The sequence below is a fragment of the Geotrypetes seraphini genome, chromosome 14, assembly GCF_902459505.1.
Source record: "Geotrypetes seraphini chromosome 14, aGeoSer1.1, whole genome shotgun sequence".
Lineage (NCBI taxonomy): Eukaryota > Metazoa > Chordata > Amphibia > Gymnophiona > Dermophiidae > Geotrypetes > Geotrypetes seraphini.
Window position 1 is genome coordinate 17,047,690 of NC_047097.1, and position 20,314 is coordinate 17,068,003.

The window sequence follows — 20,314 nt, forward strand, 5'->3', positions numbered from 1 at the left end:
TGCATACCTCTCACATATGAAAATCTATAAACGTTCCATAGAAGAGGAACAAGACGTATAAATATACCATTGAGCAAGGGACATTGACGCCTTCTTGAAAGCTCAAGGTTTGAAAAATAATAAAAAACATGCAAAATGACACCAGCGCAAGGGTTTAAAAATTATAATTAAGATTTATTGAGTTATTGTTTCTATTTTTCCATTATGAGATTCAAAAGAATAAAGCATAATTGCTTGCATGAACAGTTGCGCTAATGGGAGATCGTAATAGTTACTAAATGCTGGCCTTCTGATAACGAGCTCAGCTTAGGATTTCCAGATCCTCTATTATATACTTTTGGCTCATTGTGACATCATCAGTTTGACAACCAATAAAAATTAACATGGGTGGTCTTAAAAGTTAGACAAAGTATTAGAACATTACATTTGTTTACTTATATTCATTTCTGAATATAAATCATAATTTTCACAAAAGTATATTAAGAACATTATTTGTTAAAAAGATGCTGAAATGTTCTCAGCCTTTAGAGGAAAAGAGAAGCTCTCCCTAAACTGACAGGTTATGGATCTGCACACAGAAGCCTTAGCCTGGAAAAGGAGGGGCTGGTCTCCCCCTCTCTACACTAGAGACTGCTACTCATTTCCAGATGTTTTAGGATTTCTTTAGGTTGCAAATATATATAATATATTTTTCAAAACCCATTCTTTTGTTCAATACACAGCCACACATTCACTCCAGGGGCCCCCATTCATTCATAATTTTCATTCATAACTCGGCCATTCATACTTAATGCATTTTATATCTTAGTTTAGGACACGTTATCTTCCTAGCCAGTCTAAAACACATCTGGTATTACTTAACACCACGATGCTGAGAACAAAGACTTGGAAAACAAAATGGATTCCAAAGACTGAGAAGATATAGAAAAGACAGAGAACCAAAATGGATTCCATGTAACCTCTGGTTTCCTTCATGATCTGGTCCAACAGCAAAGTACATAAAAAATATTATTATACTTTCCCTTATATTAATGTGTAGTGTGTTTTTCTGGCTTTAGCTTCATTTATATTCAGATTTTTATTCACCAGTTTGTCGTACGCTTCTATTGGGCGTGGCCTTAACTAACACATATGCTTGTATCTAACTAGAAGTACCCAGAATCATACGAAAAACAGGCAGTTTTGTAGAAAAACTCCACAAAAATACTGCACTATCATGTTCTGATATCCATTCCATTACCGTCCCATAAACATCACCCCCTACTGGCCATGAGCCACTACTCCTCAACCATGTAAAATTTTAAAAATAATACATATACATTTAAACTGAATTCTGGGAGCCAGTGAAGGCTCGAGAGCAAGGGAGTCACATGGTCGAATTTGCTTTTTACATAAATCAACTTCGCAGCGGTATTCTGAATCAACTGCAGTCTTTGAAGACAGATTCCTGTAATACTAAGATAAACAGTATTACAATAATCTAGCCGAGAAAGTACAATTGATTACCGCAGGAATAGTTTTAGGAGAGTGCAACTAGGGCAGCTGCCCCTGGTCAGAGAAAGCCCTAAGCCAGCTGGAAGCTAAAGAAGCACTGCCTGGGCTTTGCAGTTCCCAGTTATGTCTAACACCAGCTCTAGCAGGATATATATTTCAAATCTGATATATTCTAATCACAAAATAGAAATAAAATTATTTTTTTCTACCTTTTGTTGTCTCTGGTTTCTTCTTTCATCTTCTTTTCACTCTCTTCCTTCCATTGTCTGCCCTCTTTATTTCTTCAATCCAGCATCTACTCCTCATCCACTGTCTGCCCTCTCCCCCTTTCATATGGTAACTGCCTTCTTTCTGTGCCGCTCCCCTTTCCATCCAGCCTGCGCCCCTCTTTCTTTTTTACATGATTCATTCTGCTCTCTTCATTTTTATCGCTCCTACACCAGATCTAACATCTTTGTTTCTCTGCTGACTCCCTTCCCAGCATCAATCTCTACTTTCTCATTCCTCCGTCTCTCCACTTTCCCTCATATGATCTCTCCATTCCACCCTGACCCCTTCCCCTTCTCTAATCTTCTTGCCAGCTATTTGGTTCCTTTTTTCCTCCTCCCCTGTCCAGTAGTAACTCTCTTCTCTTCCCTTCTCACCTCCCAGCAGCATCTCTCCTTCTTCCTCTCTCCCTCCAGGTCAAGTAGCAGCTCTCCTTTTATTTTCCCTTGTCTAGCATCTGCTCAGCCTCCAACAGTGGCTTCCTCCCCTTCCCTCCGCTCCCCTCCCGGCAGCTCTCGGTACTTTACTGAAGCAGTGCAGCAATTGACTAAGGCAGACTTCGGTCCTTTTGATGGGTTGCGCCGCCTCTGAGGAAAGCGGAAGTTGCATTATCAGAGGTGGACTACAACTCAGCAAAAGCCCCAAGGCTGCCAAAGTGAATTGCGCTGCTGCAGGCAAGTACTGAATTGGGCCCCCATGATCTTGCTGGCCCTGCACAGAACGGCAGGAAATTTCAGCGAGTCGATCTTGCCGTCCCTGCGCGGACCTACAGGAATTTTCTGTGGACCGGCAATTGAAGAACACTGGCCTAGAGGGGAGGGAACAAGTTTTATTAGCTCTGCAGCTGAGGCTAAAGAGGAAGCAAGATCCCATGAGTTCAGCCTCCAGAGGAGATTTACAAGAAGGAAGATTAGCAGAGGTAAGAAACCTAATCTTTCTTTTACCTACGTATAGGGTAAGCAAGTTTAGAAAAGCTCTCTTCCACAGTTACCTATAGACATGGGCTTTAAAATTTGCCTTTTTTCATATTTCTCTTTTTCCTCCATGCAGGTTCAGAAGGTTTAACACAAATATTTTTCTTTATCTTTCACTGAGGTTTTTCTTCCCTGATTTCACAGCATAATGAAAATGCAATGTTCTTCTAGGAAATGGCATATTTGGTGGATCCAGCAAACCAAATTCTTCCTCCATTAAGGAACCCTGACATCCTTGTAGGTGAAAATGACCTGACAGCACTCAGCTACCTCCATGAGCCTGCTGTACTGCACAACCTGAAAGTCCGCTTTGTGGAGTCCAAACTTATCTACACCTATAGTGGTAAGTGTAGAGTGAAAACTTATTACAATTGTTTATAAGACTAATTCTCTATCTTTTTTTTTTTTTTTAGTTCAATAATTTTTATTATTGTTAATGTTAGAAAATTATTCTTTATGGAGAGGATGGTTGATGCCTGGAATGCGTTCCCAAAGGAGGTGGTGAAGAGGAAAACAGTGACAGAGTTTAAAAAAGCATGGGATGAGCACAGAGGATTTCAAATCAGAAAATAATGGTATATATTGAAGAACTAAGGCCAGTAGTGGGCAGACTTACACGGTCTGTGTCTTGTATTTGACCATGGGCTGGAATGGTTTGGATGAGCTGGAGTGGGCTTTGACGGAGACTTCAGTGGATGGGGCCTATGCACAGTGCCGGACAGAGCTCTATGTTTCTGGCCCAGAAATATCTTAAGAAAAAGAACAATTCAAATTAAATCATTAAATTATAGAGAGTGTATATTTGGGCAGACTGGATAAGAACATAAGAATTGCCGCTGCTGGGTCAGACCAGTGGTCCATCGTGCCCAGCAGTCCGCTCACGTGGCGGCCCTCTGGTCAAAGACCAGCGCCCTAACTGAGACTAGCCCTACCTGCATACGTTCTGGTTCAGCAGGAACTTGTCTAACTTTGTCTTGAATCCCTGGAGGGTTTTCCCCCCTATAACAGTCTCCGGAAGAGCATTCCAGATTTCTACTACTCTGGTGAAGAAGAACTTCCTTACGTTTGTATGGAATCTATCCCCTTTCAATTTTAGACCATTTGGGTCTTTTATCTGCCATCATTTACTATGTTAAAGGAAATGAACAATAAGGAAGGTATTCTTTGGTATTCTAATGTGGATTGGCTACTGGATACTGGACATGTTCATAGTTTGGTTTGACCCAGTAAGGAATATCTTATTTCTAACGTAAATGTATCTGCATAAATCTTTTTTTTAACTGTTTTTTTATCTGTAGCTTACAGAACAAAAGATACAACACCATCAAACATCATAACTACAGTTATCCAAAAGAACATATTTCTCAATGTTCTCTTAGGCTTCTGTAGCTGGTGTCATGATTGTTGCAGTTGTCCGAGGACAAATGCCTTCTTCCTCCCTTTCAAAGTTTTAGAATATGACCTCATAAAATCCTCCCCCACCAGAATTGAACCTGTCCCAATTTTTTTCCAGCCTCTTTCCCACCAGAATTTAAATTTGAGAACAAGGGATATATTGGTTGAATAAGCTTAAGAGGGAGTGGGAACCTTGATAAAGTCCTCTGAATCACACGGGCGAAGCATGTTGGTGAATGGTGAATTTACCCCCCCCCTGAATAGCGTCTTGCAAAAGCTAAGTACTTTTAGCATATATTTAGTTGAGTATATTAAATTATTTCTTAAAAAGGTTCAAAATAATACATACTGGATCCGATGACGAGTGGGAGCATAAAGCCCAGCACAATGAGACAGTTTGAGTGCGTGGTGGCCCGCTGAGGACCAGTGAAAATGTAAAAAAATAAATAAAAAAATAACATATTGTTGAATGAAGTACGGCAAAACTGTGGGATAACATCTTGCAGTTTACTTACCTTATTTGGAATTTTCTTCATTCTATTACATTATATTTGTGCCTCAGCTTACATATTATTTTGTTATATGCATATATAATAAATTAATTCACAATACCAAACACAATAGCAATCATCCTGCATTTATAAATGAAACCCTCCCATTCCTTTCAATCACACAAAGATCACCCCTCCCAACTTCAGCTCCTGAAGATGCATTGATTGCGAAACATAGAACTAGGTTGGGCTGAAAGCTGAATTGATTGTGTTTGCTTTTGAAGAGGAACATGGATAAAACATTGAATTTGGAAAAGTATCCATAAACCTGAGACTGGAAGATTGTGGTTGAACAAAAAGGCAAAGTTTTGCACAGAGATCTACAGGAGGATTTAAATAATGAATGAATGAACTTTGGGGTGATTGAAAGGGTTTCATGTATAAATGTAGAATGATTGATATTGTGTATGGTATTGTGAATTAATTTATTATATAAGCATGTAACAAAATAATAAACGTTTGAAAATTAAATTGAGTTATAATAATAGCGGGTATTGAGTGGATATATGTTGTGTATATATATAACGCTATTTAAATGTTATAATTAGCTCCGTGCTAGTTGATTGGTGAAAATAATAGGCACCAGAAGAGCTACAATTTTTTCAATCATAGCACCCCAGCTATGGAACAAGTTACCAGTTTATCTGCGTGGTGAAACTTCTTTACAAAGATGCATTCGAGTCATAAACAGGATAACTCTTTTATCAACAATCTCAGGCTCAAATACTTAAACCTAACCAGATCTATATATAGATCACAACTTCTCCCTTTCACTTTTAGACCTAGCTTTATTTGTAAAACATTTTCAATTACCCTCCTGATGTTGTTTTTCCTTAAATGTTCTTCTACTTTCTTTAACAATTGTAGTTCACTCCTCTTTCCCTATGTATCACTAATTAATTGTGTACATCGATTGTATGTTTACCTGTATAAATTGTTTTATTTTGTCCCCCCCCAAAAAAAATCTTTTATTGTTATACGCATTGAAAATATTTGATATTGCGTTTATATCAAAATTTTAATAAACTTGAAACTTGATACATAGAATATAATGATCACCTTAGCATTTAGCACATGCTAAATTGGTTAGTGCACCTTAGTAAAAGGACCCCATATTTATTTATTTTTAGCATTTATACACTGCTTATAGCCTAAGCATTATAAATTCAGATACTCAAGTATTTCTTCCTATCTGTCCCGGTGGGCTCACAATCTGACTAACATATCTGGGACAAGGAGTGTTAAGTGACTTGCCCAGGGTCACAAGGAGCAGTGCTGGGCTTGACCCTGCAACCTTGGGGTGCTGAAGATGCAGCCCTAACCACTAGACCACTCATCCATAAAAGCATCCCAATGGCAGTCTCATGGGAAAGGTAAGGGGAAGGTGAGAAACAGAGAGAGACTGATGGGTGAGTAGAGGGTGACAGAGCAGTATAATTTTGTGGCTTATAATGTGATTGGAAGCCCAGACCTTTAAATCCTGTCTGGTACGTGTCAAAAGTATTTCATCATTTTAACTTCAAAGGTTATATTCCTGGATTATTTTTAATTTTTTTAGAATTCTTACCATCAAGTCATTGAAACAGTGCTCTCGTCTTGCAAAGTGTTTTTTGCACATAAGTGACACGCTGGTTAGCTGTGTGGTATTTAATGTGGTGCTTGTATCTTTAGCATCTGACCTATCTTCTTTACATTTCTTTTTGTTTTAAATGATATAAAGTATATTTGAAGATGAACATGTAATGAGAGAAATGGATATTGATATTGAAGTATGACTACATTAGAGCTGTGGAAGTTAGCTAAGTTTAAACTTGTTTGTGGAAGCTGGTACCTTTGTCTGCATGGTCTACTTAGAATATCCCCCAGGATCATTGAGTATTGACCCTGGATATTAAAGTATGATTTCAATTTTACTCTGCCTTTGTGAAGATGAGTTCAAATGATTCTACCTAATTAACTAAGTAGTTACTTAGGACAGTGGTCCCCAACTCTGTCCTGGAGGACCACTAGCCAGTCAGGTTTTCAGGATAGCCCTAATGAATATGCATGGGGCAGGTCTTCATTCCTATCATTTTCATTACATGCAAATCTCTTTCATGCATATTCATTAGGGCTATCCTGAAAACCTGACTGGCTGGTGGTCCTCCAGGACAGGGTTGGGAGCCACTGACTTAGGAGAAATTGTTGGTTGAAATTGTCATCCTTTCTGTGGTTTTGCTGCACTCTTAATTCTGCCTACACTGCAAAGGGGCTGGAAAAGAGGAAGAGTAGACGGAAAATACGTGGGATTTTCATTTGGGAATCTTCATTCCTGTTTTGTACCTGCTCTTAAAGCAGGTACAAAGTCCCCAGATACCAGAGTATCCACGACACTGGCTGGCCCCGCATATTTATAGGCAAATTCTGACTGCAGTTTCCCTTTGAAAAGTTGCTTGCAGCCTTGAGGGTGCAAAGTTACCTGCATATTGAAAGCAATCTCACCTTTTATATCTACATCAGTGACATGAATGTGAACAAAACTGCTTGCATTTCAGTTATTCCATTTCTTTAATCAATTGTGTTACAAATCAATGCACTATATAATGATTCCATTAAACCTTTACAGAGCATACTCTTTTTAAAAAAAATTTTAACTATGCTGTTGAAATAAGCATGTCCTTTCCCTTGATGTAGGAATTATTTTGGTTGCCATTAATCCCTACAAAGAGTTACCAATATATGGCGATGCAATTATCCATGCATACAGTGGACAAAATATGGGAGATATGGATCCACATATCTTTGCTGTGGCAGAAGAAGCTTATAAGCAGATGGCCAGGTATTTGAATGCTAGCTCTTTGCATGGTCACTTTGCTCTAAATCCAGGGCAGTGCTAATCAGTTCTGCCATTTTCCCTTGAAATCACAATGCAGTAAAATTTGATTGATGCAGAAAGGAAATGAGAATAGTCATAATGCACACTGAAAAATTGTAGTCAAATTAAAACTGAGGTACTGGTCAGTGCTTTGGGTACTTCTGTATCCATGGACTTTGCACAACCTTTGAAGAGGATGTAAAATAGATACTGCATATAAGGGGCATTCAATAATTTAGCTACCAGAATATGAAAGAAAGTAGCAAGTATTTTGTGACTTGGGTCAAGGTTACTCACACACAGTTCTTGGAATGATAGAAGTCAGCACCCTCAGCTGTCAGTCCTTTGATTACCAGGAGCAAAATTCCACTCTATGGCTGGGGACAGTCTCACTCTTTCTCTCTCTAGCACAACACAGTACAAGGAGACTGTTCCATGGAACCTGGTTTCAGGATAGCCCAGGAAAGCACATCAGTCTAACACAGACTCTTCTCCAGACTGTCTTAGTCTCTTCACTCCAATCTTTTCTCCAGCACAATTTTGAAGTTACTTCCAGCTCCTCACCAACTCTCTCCTCCTACTGACCAAGCCCTTTGTTCATCCTCTCTTCTTCCTGCCACCGATGTCTCTGGCCAACTGGTGTCTGCTAACAGGGCATTCACTGGTCACATACCAAACTCAAGCATTCTCTGGCCAATGTCTGATGTCACCATAAATTGCCCTAGAGAGATAAGGGTGCCGAGCACTGGTTGTTACAGTTCTGAGCTAGAGATTTTCTTATCTCAAATTCCTCTTGAAATGAGGGGGCCCCTCTTAGCTGACCTGGCTGACAGACAAGCAACAATATAAAATTCCAAGGTGTGCTGGCAATAGTGAAAATGATTCTTGGCATCACTAGGCCCAAAAGCCTAAGATGGTAGTACAGGAATAGCCCAACTATATAGGATGGAATGGCTCAGTTATTGTCTTAGAGAATCTAAAATACTTCTAAAATGTAATTATCTCTTTTGTGCTTGGGAGGAAATATTGCAGAACATAAATATTAGTACAGTACCATAGGAGAGTATTCAGGAACTTGCATGAATTAAGTAATTCCATGATCTCTCAACATAAAAGAATTCGTTTTTTTGAGCTCTTAGTATATACTGTATACAGTGGTGCCTCACACAACGAACTTAATCCGTTCCAGGAGCAAGTTTGTTATGTGAAACGTTCGTTGTGTGAAACGCGTTTTCCCATAAGAATACATGTAAAACAAAATAATTCGTTCTGCAGCCCTGTTTTCCCATAAGAATACATGTAAAACAAAATAATTCGTTCTGCAGCCCTACATTTCCCTCCCTCCACCTCACCTTATATGCAGAGTTTGCCAGCTTTCTTTTTCACCCAGCCGCACGCTTTCAAAAAGCTGTGCACGCGCAGCTGCTGGAGTTGATCAATGTTCTCCTCTCCTGCAACTTCCGGTTTCCGGTTGCGTCAGAGGAGAAGATTGAACAACAGAGCATGCGCGCATGTGCTGCTCTTTGAAAGTGTGTGGCTGGCCGAAAAAGAAAGCCGGAAAACTCGGCATCTAAGGTAAGGTGGAGGGAGATGATGGAACACTGCATTCAGACAGGAGGGTGCTGCTGTTCCCGGCTCACATTAGGAAGCGGCGAGAGTAGTTCCGCCCCCCCCCCCCCCCCCCCGGGCCCCTCGGGCGACTTCGTTGTGTGAAACGAAGTTCGTTATAGGGAGCAAGACAAAAAGTTTGTTATGCGCAGCGTTCGCTGTGCGAGGCGTCCGTTATGCGAGGCACCACTGTACATGATTATATTTTCTATTGAAGACAGCGAGTTGCATGTTTTTCAAAAAGGTTTTGTTGTATAATCTGCTTTGTTCTTGTAGTAAAAAAATATTAATTGCATTGCACCAAAATCTCAAGATATTTAAGATTATTTGAAAAAAATATTCTGCACACTTTAACAGGAACAACAGAAATCAGTCCATTATAGTCAGTGGAGAGTCGGGAGCGGGGAAGACGGTGTCTGCTAGGTATGCTATGCGTTACTTTGCCACAGTCAGTAAATCGAGCAGCAGAGCCCATGTGGAAGATAAAGTACTAGCATCCAATCCAATTACAGAGGTAAGTTCTGTAAAACAGCTCGCAGCATGAGAAAGTTCTTGTTTCTTGAGGTATAATAAACTTCAGATAGGTTAAAGGTTTGAGAACAGGCTTGTCCAACCTTTTTTCTTTGGGAGTCACATTTTATATTTTGTAATATTTGGAGGACCAAATATTTTGCCTCATGTTTTATCAAATATTGACAAAATACAACGATGCATCATCCCATCCCCAGCCTTCACCCAGTCTGTCTCACTCATGTAATTTCCTCCCCCCACCAGTCTTCAACTAGTTTCTTTTCCCTCCCCTGGCTTCAACTGCAGAAGAAACAGCAGGATTCTTGCTTCCCCGCCATGATTCGGCTCTCTGCAAGCTTGAGCCGTGCAGTGCTGGAAGTTCAGGTTGGTCTCATGAGACTTGAAACCACAATAATAATAATAATAATAATAATTTTATTTCTTATATACCGCTGTACCGTGAGGTTCTAAGCGGTTTACAGTAGAAACAGAAGAAATGCAATAAGTAAGATTAATTAAGATGAAGAGAAAGTACTTAAAGTTCCCTGACTGTCCCAAAGGCTCACATTCTTGCTAAAGTACTTGAGAAAAATAAATTAGTTAGGTTATAAACATAGAGTAGAAGAAGGTAGGGAAACAGTTCATAGGAAAATTAATTTCGAATACATTATACATTATATATTGTTCAAGGCGGAATACAAATTATAGGAATTACCAAAAGAATTGCGTAATAAAGATTATCTAGATAAATTACTTAACAGTGATTCGTGTACATTAAATGGTGTGGTAGAGGATTCAATTTTGAGAATTACAAATCAAGGGAATCAAGTGATAACAGAATATAGTGGAGATTATCAGTATATACGGTTTACAGATTGGAAGTTACCTAATAATGAAGTAACAATATCCATCTGAACTTCTAGTACTGCATGGCTCATGCTTACAGAGAGCTGAGCTGTGGTAGAGAAGCAGGAATCTAAGAATTGCCAAACTTCCAAGGACTAGAAAAATGCATTTGTTGGGACAAGTCTGTTTTAGAATCTGATACTCATAGGCAGGAGCAAACCCTTTAGTTGGTCCCAGCTAAAGCATGCTTGCTGCTAAGTAGCATTTTTCGGTGTTTCTGGATTTGCCCAAAGGAAAAACTGGATCTTTTTATGGGGCGTCTGTATTAAGGAGGGAAGTTTATCAAGGTATAGTAAAAGGTGAGCCTTTACCATGCCTCAAATTACCAGGGGATTCAGCAAACCTGCAGTATCTCAGTACCACAGGTTGATAAATCCCATGGTATAAAGAAAAACCTTGCTTACAAGCTACCCTACAAACCAGGGCTCAATTCTCCCAGCCTTAACTGTCAGCACCCCCACTTAGTCTAGTCCAGTGTTAAGAACATAAGAATATCTACTACTTAGTAGCTTCATCATATGTCCCCTAGTCCTAATATTCTTGGAAACAGTAAACAAGCGATTCACATCTACCCTTTCCACTCCACACAGTATTTTATAGATCTCTATCATATCTCCCCTGAGCTGTCTCTTTTCCAAGCTGAAGAACCCTAGCCACTTTAGCCTTTCCTCCTAGGGAAGTCGTCCCATCCCTTTTATCATTTTTGTCACCATTCTCTGTACCTTTCCTAATTCCGCTATATCTTTTTTGAGAGATGACTAGAATTGTACACGGTATTCAAGGAGTGGCTGTATGATACAAAGGCATTATAACATTTTCATCTTTGTTTTCCATTCCTTTCCTAATTTCCTAACATCCTATTTGCTTTCTTAGCCACCGTCACACACTAAGCTGAGGGTTTCAACATATCCTCAACGATGACACCTAGATTTTTTCCTGGGCAGTGATTCCCGACATGGAACCCTGAATCATGTAGCTATAGTTCTGGTTCCTCTTTCCCACATGCATCACTTTGCACTTGCTTACATTAAATGTCATCTGTCATTTTGATGCCCAGTCTCATAAGCTCCTTTTGAAATTTTTCACAATCATCTTACAATTGAACAACTTTTAACAACTTTGTGTCATCAGCAAATTTAATTGTCAGACTAGTTATTCCCATTTCTAGATCGTTGATAAATATGTTAAAAAGCAGTGGTCCTAGCATAGACCCCTGGGGAACCCTACTATTTATCCAATATATACAGGAATAAGAGAGAACAAATTATATTCACAACTAATACCCCTCTCGTGTAGATTCAACTCGTGTAGATTAGAACTGTGAAAAATCTTCTTCCCACTGTTGATTATCTCAAAATTATTTTAATCTTTCATTAATGGAGGAAAAGAGCCTCAGATCCCCGTATGCTGCAAGTATAAAACTGAGCAGACATACTAGAAGGGGTAACTACCTCCATTGGCTAAAAAACCTCCAGTCCCGAATAATCTATATGTATTTCAACAACAGTGCACAAAAGGTAATAATTTACTCCTTATATAAGCTGTGCAAAAATAAATTGCAAAAACCTATCTTTTTCGATACAGTACTACTAGAGTAAGAAAAATCGTATACAAATAAGGAATCAGGTTGTGCATGATGATCCCTCATTTTAATGCATTCACTAATTTCACTGCACAACAAAGTTTTTGCTTCCTGAACACTGCTGGGTGTTTCTTATAGAATTTTGGGTGCTGATCATGAATATTACATCAAAAATTACCCATCACGTACCATTTCAGAGAAATCTTCAATTTTGTCGTGATTTTTTCTTATATTTGGATGCAAACAATTTTTTCTCCCATAAGTGTCTTATCAACAACGGTTTGTGCCGCCTGGGTATGTCCATGCATAAAATCTAGCCAGGTTGGAAGCTGTTTTATGGAAGATGACATCCTGGGCATGTCTGGGCAGGTCTGAACGAGCTTGCGCTGTCTCACCATGCTATAATGGTGGCTTCCATACACCGATCCTGCTCATTTGGTTAATATAGATAGTCCGTGTGTGTATATAGTATCAGTATAGTAAAGTATAGTAGCTGTAGCAATATAACAGTAAGTAAGCTTGATGCTATAGACGTTTTGGTGTCGGGCAATATGTCTCGTCGGTGTCGTAACAGCCGCGACACATTCTGCTATATCTGTGGGGAATATACACTTACGCCTCAGAGACGTTCGATGACTGCCCTTGTAAAGAAAGCCTATCATCTGTATTTTGGCTGCAAAATAGGTGATCAAGACAAGCAATGGGCGCCTCACATTTGCTGTGCGACATGTGCTGTTAGTCTGAGAGCCTGGCTCAGAGGTACTCGAAAGACGATGCCATTTGCTGTTCCGATGATATGGCGAGAACAGAAAGACCATGTGACGGACTGTTATTTCTGTTTGACTAATGTGTCTGGTTTCTCTGCCAAAAACAAGAAGTCAATTGAATATCCTAATCTGCCTTCAGCAATGAGACCCATGCCACATGATGACAGTCTTCCAGTTCCGAAACCACCAGAGGATTGGACCTTAGACGAACCAGATGAAGAAACTGCAGTGCAGGGTTCTAACAGTGACATTGACCCGGATTTTGAACCATCCTCATCAGGCGATCCACATCTGATAACACAGTCCGAATTGAACGATTTGGTCAGAGATTTGGGTCTGTCAAAAGCAAAAGCTGAGCTGCTAGGTTCGAGACTGCAGGAATGGTGTTTGCTATCACCAGGTACGAAAATTTCTGTGTTTCGAGACCGGCATCATGATATAACCAAATTTTTTGCACAAGTCGACAGTCTCTGTTTCTGTTGTGACATTGAAGGATTGTTCTCGGTCTTTGGTTGTGATCACAACCCGGAAGAGTGGCGTCTTTTCATTGATTCGTCAATGTTAAGCCTGAAAGCTGTTCTGTTGCACAATGGCAACGTTTATCCTTCAGTACCTGTTGGCTATGCAGCACATATGAAAGAAACATATGAGAATATGGAAATGTTACTAAAGTATGCCCAGTATACCAGGTATAACTGGAATATCTGTGGAGACCTCAAAGTCGTTGCTCTGTTACTAGGACTGCAGCTTGGCTATACAAAGTACTGCTGTTTCATCTGCGAATGGGACAGCCGAGACAGAGAGTCGCACTATTCTAGAAAGAACTGGCCACTCCGTAAAAAGTTAGTTCCAGGACAGAAAAATGTAGCACATGAATCGCTTGTTGACCCGACAAAGATATTTTTGCCTCCTCTTCACATTAAACTGGGACTCATGAAGAATTTTGTGAAAGCAATGAACAAGGAAGGGGAAGGTTTTCGTTATTTAAGACAGATGTTCCCAAGAATAACTGATGCCAAGATCAAAGAGGGTATTTTTGTTGGCCCCCAGATCAGACATGTTATGAGTGACAAGCGATTTGAAGATCTATTAGTTGGGCCGGAAAAAATTGGCTGGAAAGCCTTGAAAGACGTTGTTGACAATTTTCTGGGCAATTACAGAGCCCCAAACTACATTCAGCTGGTAGACAAACTTCTCAAAGCATACAAGAGAATGAAGTGCAATATGTCACTCAAGATTCATTTCCTCCATTCACACTTGGACTTCTTCCCCGCAAATCTCGGTGCTGTGAGTGACGAGCACGGTGAAAGGTTTCATCAAGACATAGCTACGATGGAGAAACGATACCAGGGCAATTGGAATCCGTCAATGCTTGCCGACTATTGTTGGATGCTACAACGTGATGCACCAGACACTGAATATAAAAGAAACTCGGGAGCAAAACACTTTTAATTCTGTTTCATTTAGTCGCTTGTGCGAAACGTAAACTTGACTATATATTTTATTGTCAGTAAACATAAAAATGTCTATTTCTCATAGTTCTTACGTGATGCAGTAAAACCAAAACCATATTTGAGCATACCAAGTTGGTACCTGTCATAATCACCAAAAACTTTTCAGGAATCAAGACTTAACCAAAAAATTGTTGTGCAGTGTTTTAGCTCACACCAGCAGCCATCTTTTCTCCAAGAGACTCATTTGAATGATATTGAACATACAAAATTGAAGCAATGGTGGGTTGGAGAATGTGTGGCAGCTTCTGCACAAAGTAAACACAGAGGAGTAGCGATTTTGTTTCGTAGGGGTCTTGTGGATAATCTACAAATTTTGAGTAAGGATGGAGAGGGACGATATGTGCTCTGTCAAGGGGTAATAACGCAGCGGAATTTTGTATTTTGCTGTGTATATGCTCCTAATGATAGTGATCCGACATTTTTTGCAAAATTAACCCGTTTATTATTACCTTTTGCTCAGGTCTCTGATTGTTGGGGGAGACTTTAATGCTGTACATGATTTTAATTTGGTTTGTACGGGTCCGGGGGGTGCTTTGCGTCAAATAGGAGTGAAGGAGCTCCAAAAATTTAGTGAAAATCTGGAATTAATAGATTCTTGGAGGGTACTACATGGTTTTGAGAAGGATTATACCCATGTATTTCGAGCACATGGTTCACAATCCCATATAGACTATATTTGGGTAACACATCCGGTTTTTCGACATCTGGTGCAGACGGATATAGGTCCTTATACTATGCTCACGCAGAAGGGGATCCTATTTTATTTTGGGAAGCGGCAAAGGCGGTGTTGAGGGGAGATACAATAAGTTATAGTTGTCATGTTAAAAAAGCTCAGGATAGGGAGATTTTGCGTTTGGAGAGGGATATTGTAAAGGCCATCAAGAAATGTGGGCAATCTAGCGACTCAATGCATAGACAGGAGTTGATGAAATATCAAATAACTCTTAATTCCCTTCTGCATCAGTGGGCATATAAATCCATAGCTTATTATAAATGCCAACTATTTAGACAAGGGAATAAGGGTGGAAAGCTATTGGCCCGATTGGTTTCACCTAGGGTGAAACCCCCAGTAGGGTTTGGATATTGATAAATGAGCAAGGGAAGCGGGTAATAACAGATCCGGAGATAGGAGATATTTTTTCCGCTATTTCAAGACTCTTTATGCCTCCCCCCTTCCCCCCCCCCGTTAGGGGATTATTGGCAGGTTCCTATTTGGATGGTATAAAATTGCCCTATATCTCTGAGTGTGATAGGAAGCGTCTGAATGCACCAATTACTCTGGAGGAAGTGTACTGGGCAATTGGGAATAGCCCTCTGCTAAAGGCGCCAGGTGAGGATGGCATGCACGTTGAATTTTATAAACACTTAAGAGAAGAGATTATCGAGCCACTTGCTGGGTTGTTTAACATTATGGTTGGAGCAGAGGCTTTGTCAGAAAGTATGAATACGGCACAAATTCTGGTGTTGCCTAAGCCAAATAAAGATCCCAAAAAAGCGGGATCATATCGTCCAATTTCTTTATTGAATACAGAAGTTAAACTGTTAGCGAAGATTATGGCAAATAGGATGGCGGCTGTTCTGCCCTCCCTCATTCATGATGCTCAAATGGAATTTGTGAAGGGAAGGAAAATAACTAAAAATGTAAGAAAATTGTTGCTGTCTTTGGAGCAGATATAATTTACCTTCGGTGCTAATCAGCTTTGATGCTGAAAAGGCGTTTGACAAAGTAAGATGGGATTTTCTATATGATACATTAAAAACATATGGTTTTGATGGTTTTTTTGTATCGGCGGTCCATGCATTGCATGCTCTTCCACAAGCTAAATTGGTGTTAAAGGATTTTGAAACTGATAAGTTCTCTATTAATAGGGGAATGAGACAGGGTTGTCCTTTATCTCCGTTATTATTTGTGCTTACTCTAGACCCCCTTGTTCGGGACATATATGCAATGCCGTCTATATGAGGAATTGACATCGGAAATACAACTTTTAAGCTTTCAGTTTTTGCAGATGATATTTTAGTACACCTCACAGATCTTTTGACTTCTTTAACCTCTTTTACCTCCAGAAGATTCACCTACCTTCAGATAACCTTCCCCCAAATTACCCACCTTAACACCTTAAATAGATTGTAACCTACCCTCTCTAACTGAATTCCATATGTATTTTTCATACAGTTCTTCACTGTCAGTTTAATTTCCATCCTATAAATTCACATAGAATTTTTCTTTTTTCAACCATCTTTATTTTCTCTTCTTTATTAATTTCCAGGTACTTTAGTTAGATTGTGAGCCTTCGGGACAATAAGGGAATTTTTTAAGTACCTTCTTACTTCTCATTTATAATCTTAATGTATATTTTCTTCAAACCGCTTAGAACCTAACGGATGTAGCGGTATATAAGAAATAAATTACATTACATTTAACGGCATTATTGGAATTGATTAAAGAATATGGTGACTCTGAAGGTTTCCATTTAAATTTAGATAAATCAGAGGCGCTAGCGTCCTCTGTGGCGGTAAAAGCCTTATGGGGGTCAGAGTTTCCATTGACTTGAGCGCAAGGGCAGTTTATGTATTTGGGGACAGTAATGACTATGTGGGCTTCTCAATTATATCGCCTTAATGTGGATAGGCTTGAACAAAAGACGGAGCTATTGTTGGATACCTGGCAGACGTTGCCCCTTTCTCTAATGGGTCGCATCTGTTTGGTTAAGCTGTTTATCTTTCCAAAATGGTTGTATATGTTGCAAACTTTGCCGTTATGTTTACTGAAGAAAGATTTACAGATTTAAAAAAAAAAAAAATAATTACTCGTTTCTGTTGGGTTGCTAAGAAACCTAAACTAAAATTGACATATTTGCTGGGTAATTGGAATAGAGGGGGGTTGGGTTTACTGGATATGCGGATCTATAATTATGCGTGTTTGCTTCATCATTTAAGAGATTGGGTAAATATGACAAGCATTTACACTCTTCTTCAGATGGAACAGGAGTTTTTAGCTCCTTATGATATATTTGCGTTACTACATAGTGCGCAGAAGGCATTGCCATCTCTTATTCGTTCAAGTGTATTATTTAATACATTACAGGCGGCATGGCATAATGTTCAATTATTGGGAGGGAATCCGATGGTTACTGATCTCTTGCCTTTACAAGGTAATCCAGCTTTTCTTCCGGGTAGAGACTCTAGAGAGTATAGATTATGGGGCACAAGAGGAGTTTCAAGTTTGGAACATATACTGGGAGATGATGGGGAGCCATTGACCCATGCAGAATTGTTAGCTAAGGTGGGGGAGACATGGGGTGCGCAGTTTGCATGTTTTCAAGTGGAACACTATGTGAGATCCCTTGACAGAGCACAGTTGAGTTTACATTTAGGGGCTAGATTGCGAGACTTGTTTGCTCAGGAGGAGGGGATGTCTCTTTCGGTGTCTAATATTCATGCTATTTTGCAAAAATTACAACCAGATAAGGACTACCTGAATATTCGGGAGAAATGGGAGAAAGATTTACAGCTTAATTTGAGACATTGGGATGTTGCCCGTACTTTAAGGGCAACACCTGGGGTGACACCATGTGCATGGTTAAGAGAAACATATTATAGGGTAACATTACGTGCCTATTACACTCGTACACAATTGTTTTATAGTGGAGGTCTTCCTACACCATTGTGTCATAAATGTGGGAGGTAGGGTCATACCTTAGGACATGCATTTTGGTTTTGCCCCATTCAGCACTTTTGGAAGCGAATAATATCTTACATGTCAAAGATAATTGGAAGATCTTTGCGCTGTTCTCCGTCCCTCTTTATTTTGGATTTGCCTGAAGCTTTTGGCCATTTGCCTGGGGGGGCATAAGGCGCTGTGTAGGAAAATGAGTCTATTGGCTAAAAAAAATGTATTCTTCAATATTGGACGATCCCTGACCCTCCGAAGTTTTGGCATTGGCGGAACCAGTTGTATCAGTTGGCCATCTGGGAAGCTAGAGATGCTGCAAATACTAGGAAGCGAAAGATGTTGTTTATACAAACCTGGGATTCATATTTGCAAGCTTTACATCCTAAAGGCCATATTGCGGTTTTAAGATGGGTTTCATAATTGGGTTTGTATTTAGTTGAATGAAGATAATAATGGTGTGTTTTGATGAGGTGGAGTAGAGAGTACCATGGGGGGTGTGGGGAGGGTGTAGGGAGGGGAGGTAGAGGTTATTGAAAGATTCAAACACATAGTCATATATAGATAAATTGGGGTTTACTGGATGGGGCATATGTTTATTTTATGTATATCATATTATTATATTTCATGCATCGTTGTTATAATAAGCATATTGATGTTGTATTTGATGTTGTTTGCATCAATAAAACTGTTTAAATCTAATATGTATGCCTAATATTGACCTGATTTTGCTTTCAGTTTTGAAGGGATCCTGGTGTGTGAAAAGTTTTATGTATACTTAAAAGGATGTGTATACCTGTCCGGTTTAGATGCCCTGTAGAAATTTTCCTGAAAAAGATTTAAATTTGTTTTTTAGGCTATAGGCAATGCTAAGACCACCCGAAATGACAACAGTAGTCGGTTTGGGAAGTATACTGAAATTAGTTTTGATAAGAGATATCAGATCATTGGAGCAAATATGAGAACATACCTGCTTGAGAAATCCAGGGTGGTTTTTCAGGTAAGCAATGAAGGACATTGAAATTTCAGTGAAAATATTTGTTTCATTTTACAATGAAAGAAGAAAAAGATACAGCTGCTCTTCTTATTTTTTTTTTTATTATTATTATTCAGCTTTGCATAAGTAATTATATTTTTCACATGTTCATAAGTAAATGAAGTTTTCTATAACTGATGCAGATTAAACTTTTGCTAACATGTCTGTCTACTGCAACTTGAAATAAGAGATGTAGAAAGCCATTTCATTTATTTCATTACTTAAAACTGACTTAAAAAGTTCAGGGCAAGTTCCATAAAAACATCAATAAAGTAACAATAATAACAGAAACAAAGGGCCTCTTCTACTAAACCGTGCTAGCAGTTTTAGTGCAGAGAGCCGCCACTGATGAGGTTGGCTCTTAGGCATTGGTAGAATTACATTACATTAGTGATTTTTATTCCGCCTGTGCCTTGCGGTTCTAAGCGGATTACAAATTAGAAGAGATCTGGCCATTACCGAGAGAATTACATAACAATGATTCATGTAAATTACATGATACGGTAGAGAATTACAAATTAGAAGATATCTGGATTTTTCCGATAGTTACATAGCAAAGATTCAAGTAATTACAGGATACAGTGGAGAATAACAATATATTCGGATAACAGCAGAAAGTTACCTAACATTGAAGGAAGAAATTTATTGGATACAGATGGTAGGTGCTTGTTTAGGAATCTGAATATTTTTGGTAGGTGTGGTTCGAGGAGTTGACTAATGTGTTAATCACGGGGGAGAAAGCATGTGCGATTGGAGAGGAGAATATTAAGTAGGGACGTCTTTTTTGAATAGAAATGTTTTGATTTCTTTTCGAAACACTTTAATGTCTGTTGTTTTGATCATCAGTTTGGTGATGGTGGGGTCAATTTTCGCTGCCTGGGAAATGACAGGGAAAGGGATTGGGACTTGTATACTGCCTTTTTGTGGTTATACAACCACACTCAAAGCAGTTTATATGCTTCAAGAATTTTCCCTATCTGCCTGGTGGGCTTACAATCTATCTAATGTACCTGCAGCAGTGGTCACAAGGGTCACAAGGAGTAGCGCAGGGTTTGAACCTCAGGGTGCTGAAGCTGTAGCTCTAACGACTACGCCACACTCTCCTCCAAAAGGTAAAATCTTTCTGCTTTCATCCCATGAGATTCAATGACTGATACCACATTAAATATATATATGAAGGAGG

At 39.3% G+C, this 20,314-nt stretch overlaps 1 protein-coding gene across 9 annotated transcripts in view; it reads left to right on the forward strand.

Annotated features, from left to right (window-relative positions):
* The window catches only part of MYO5C (myosin VC), a 193,059-nt gene that overhangs the window by 37,701 nt on the left and 135,044 nt on the right, over nucleotides 1–20,314 (forward strand). For 8 of the 9 annotated variants that reach the window (XM_033919677.1, XM_033919684.1, XM_033919675.1 and 5 more), the window contains exons 3-6: nucleotides 2,907–3,078; nucleotides 7,355–7,499; nucleotides 9,501–9,657; nucleotides 18,952–19,095. In XM_033919677.1, coding sequence (XP_033775568.1) covers nucleotides 2,907–3,078; nucleotides 7,355–7,499; nucleotides 9,501–9,657; nucleotides 18,952–19,095 — 618 coding nt within the window. Of the gene's footprint in view, nucleotides 1–2,906; nucleotides 3,079–7,354; nucleotides 7,500–9,500; nucleotides 9,658–18,951; nucleotides 19,096–20,314 lie in introns of those variants that run through there. The other variant, XM_033919683.1, reaches the window with a different exon arrangement.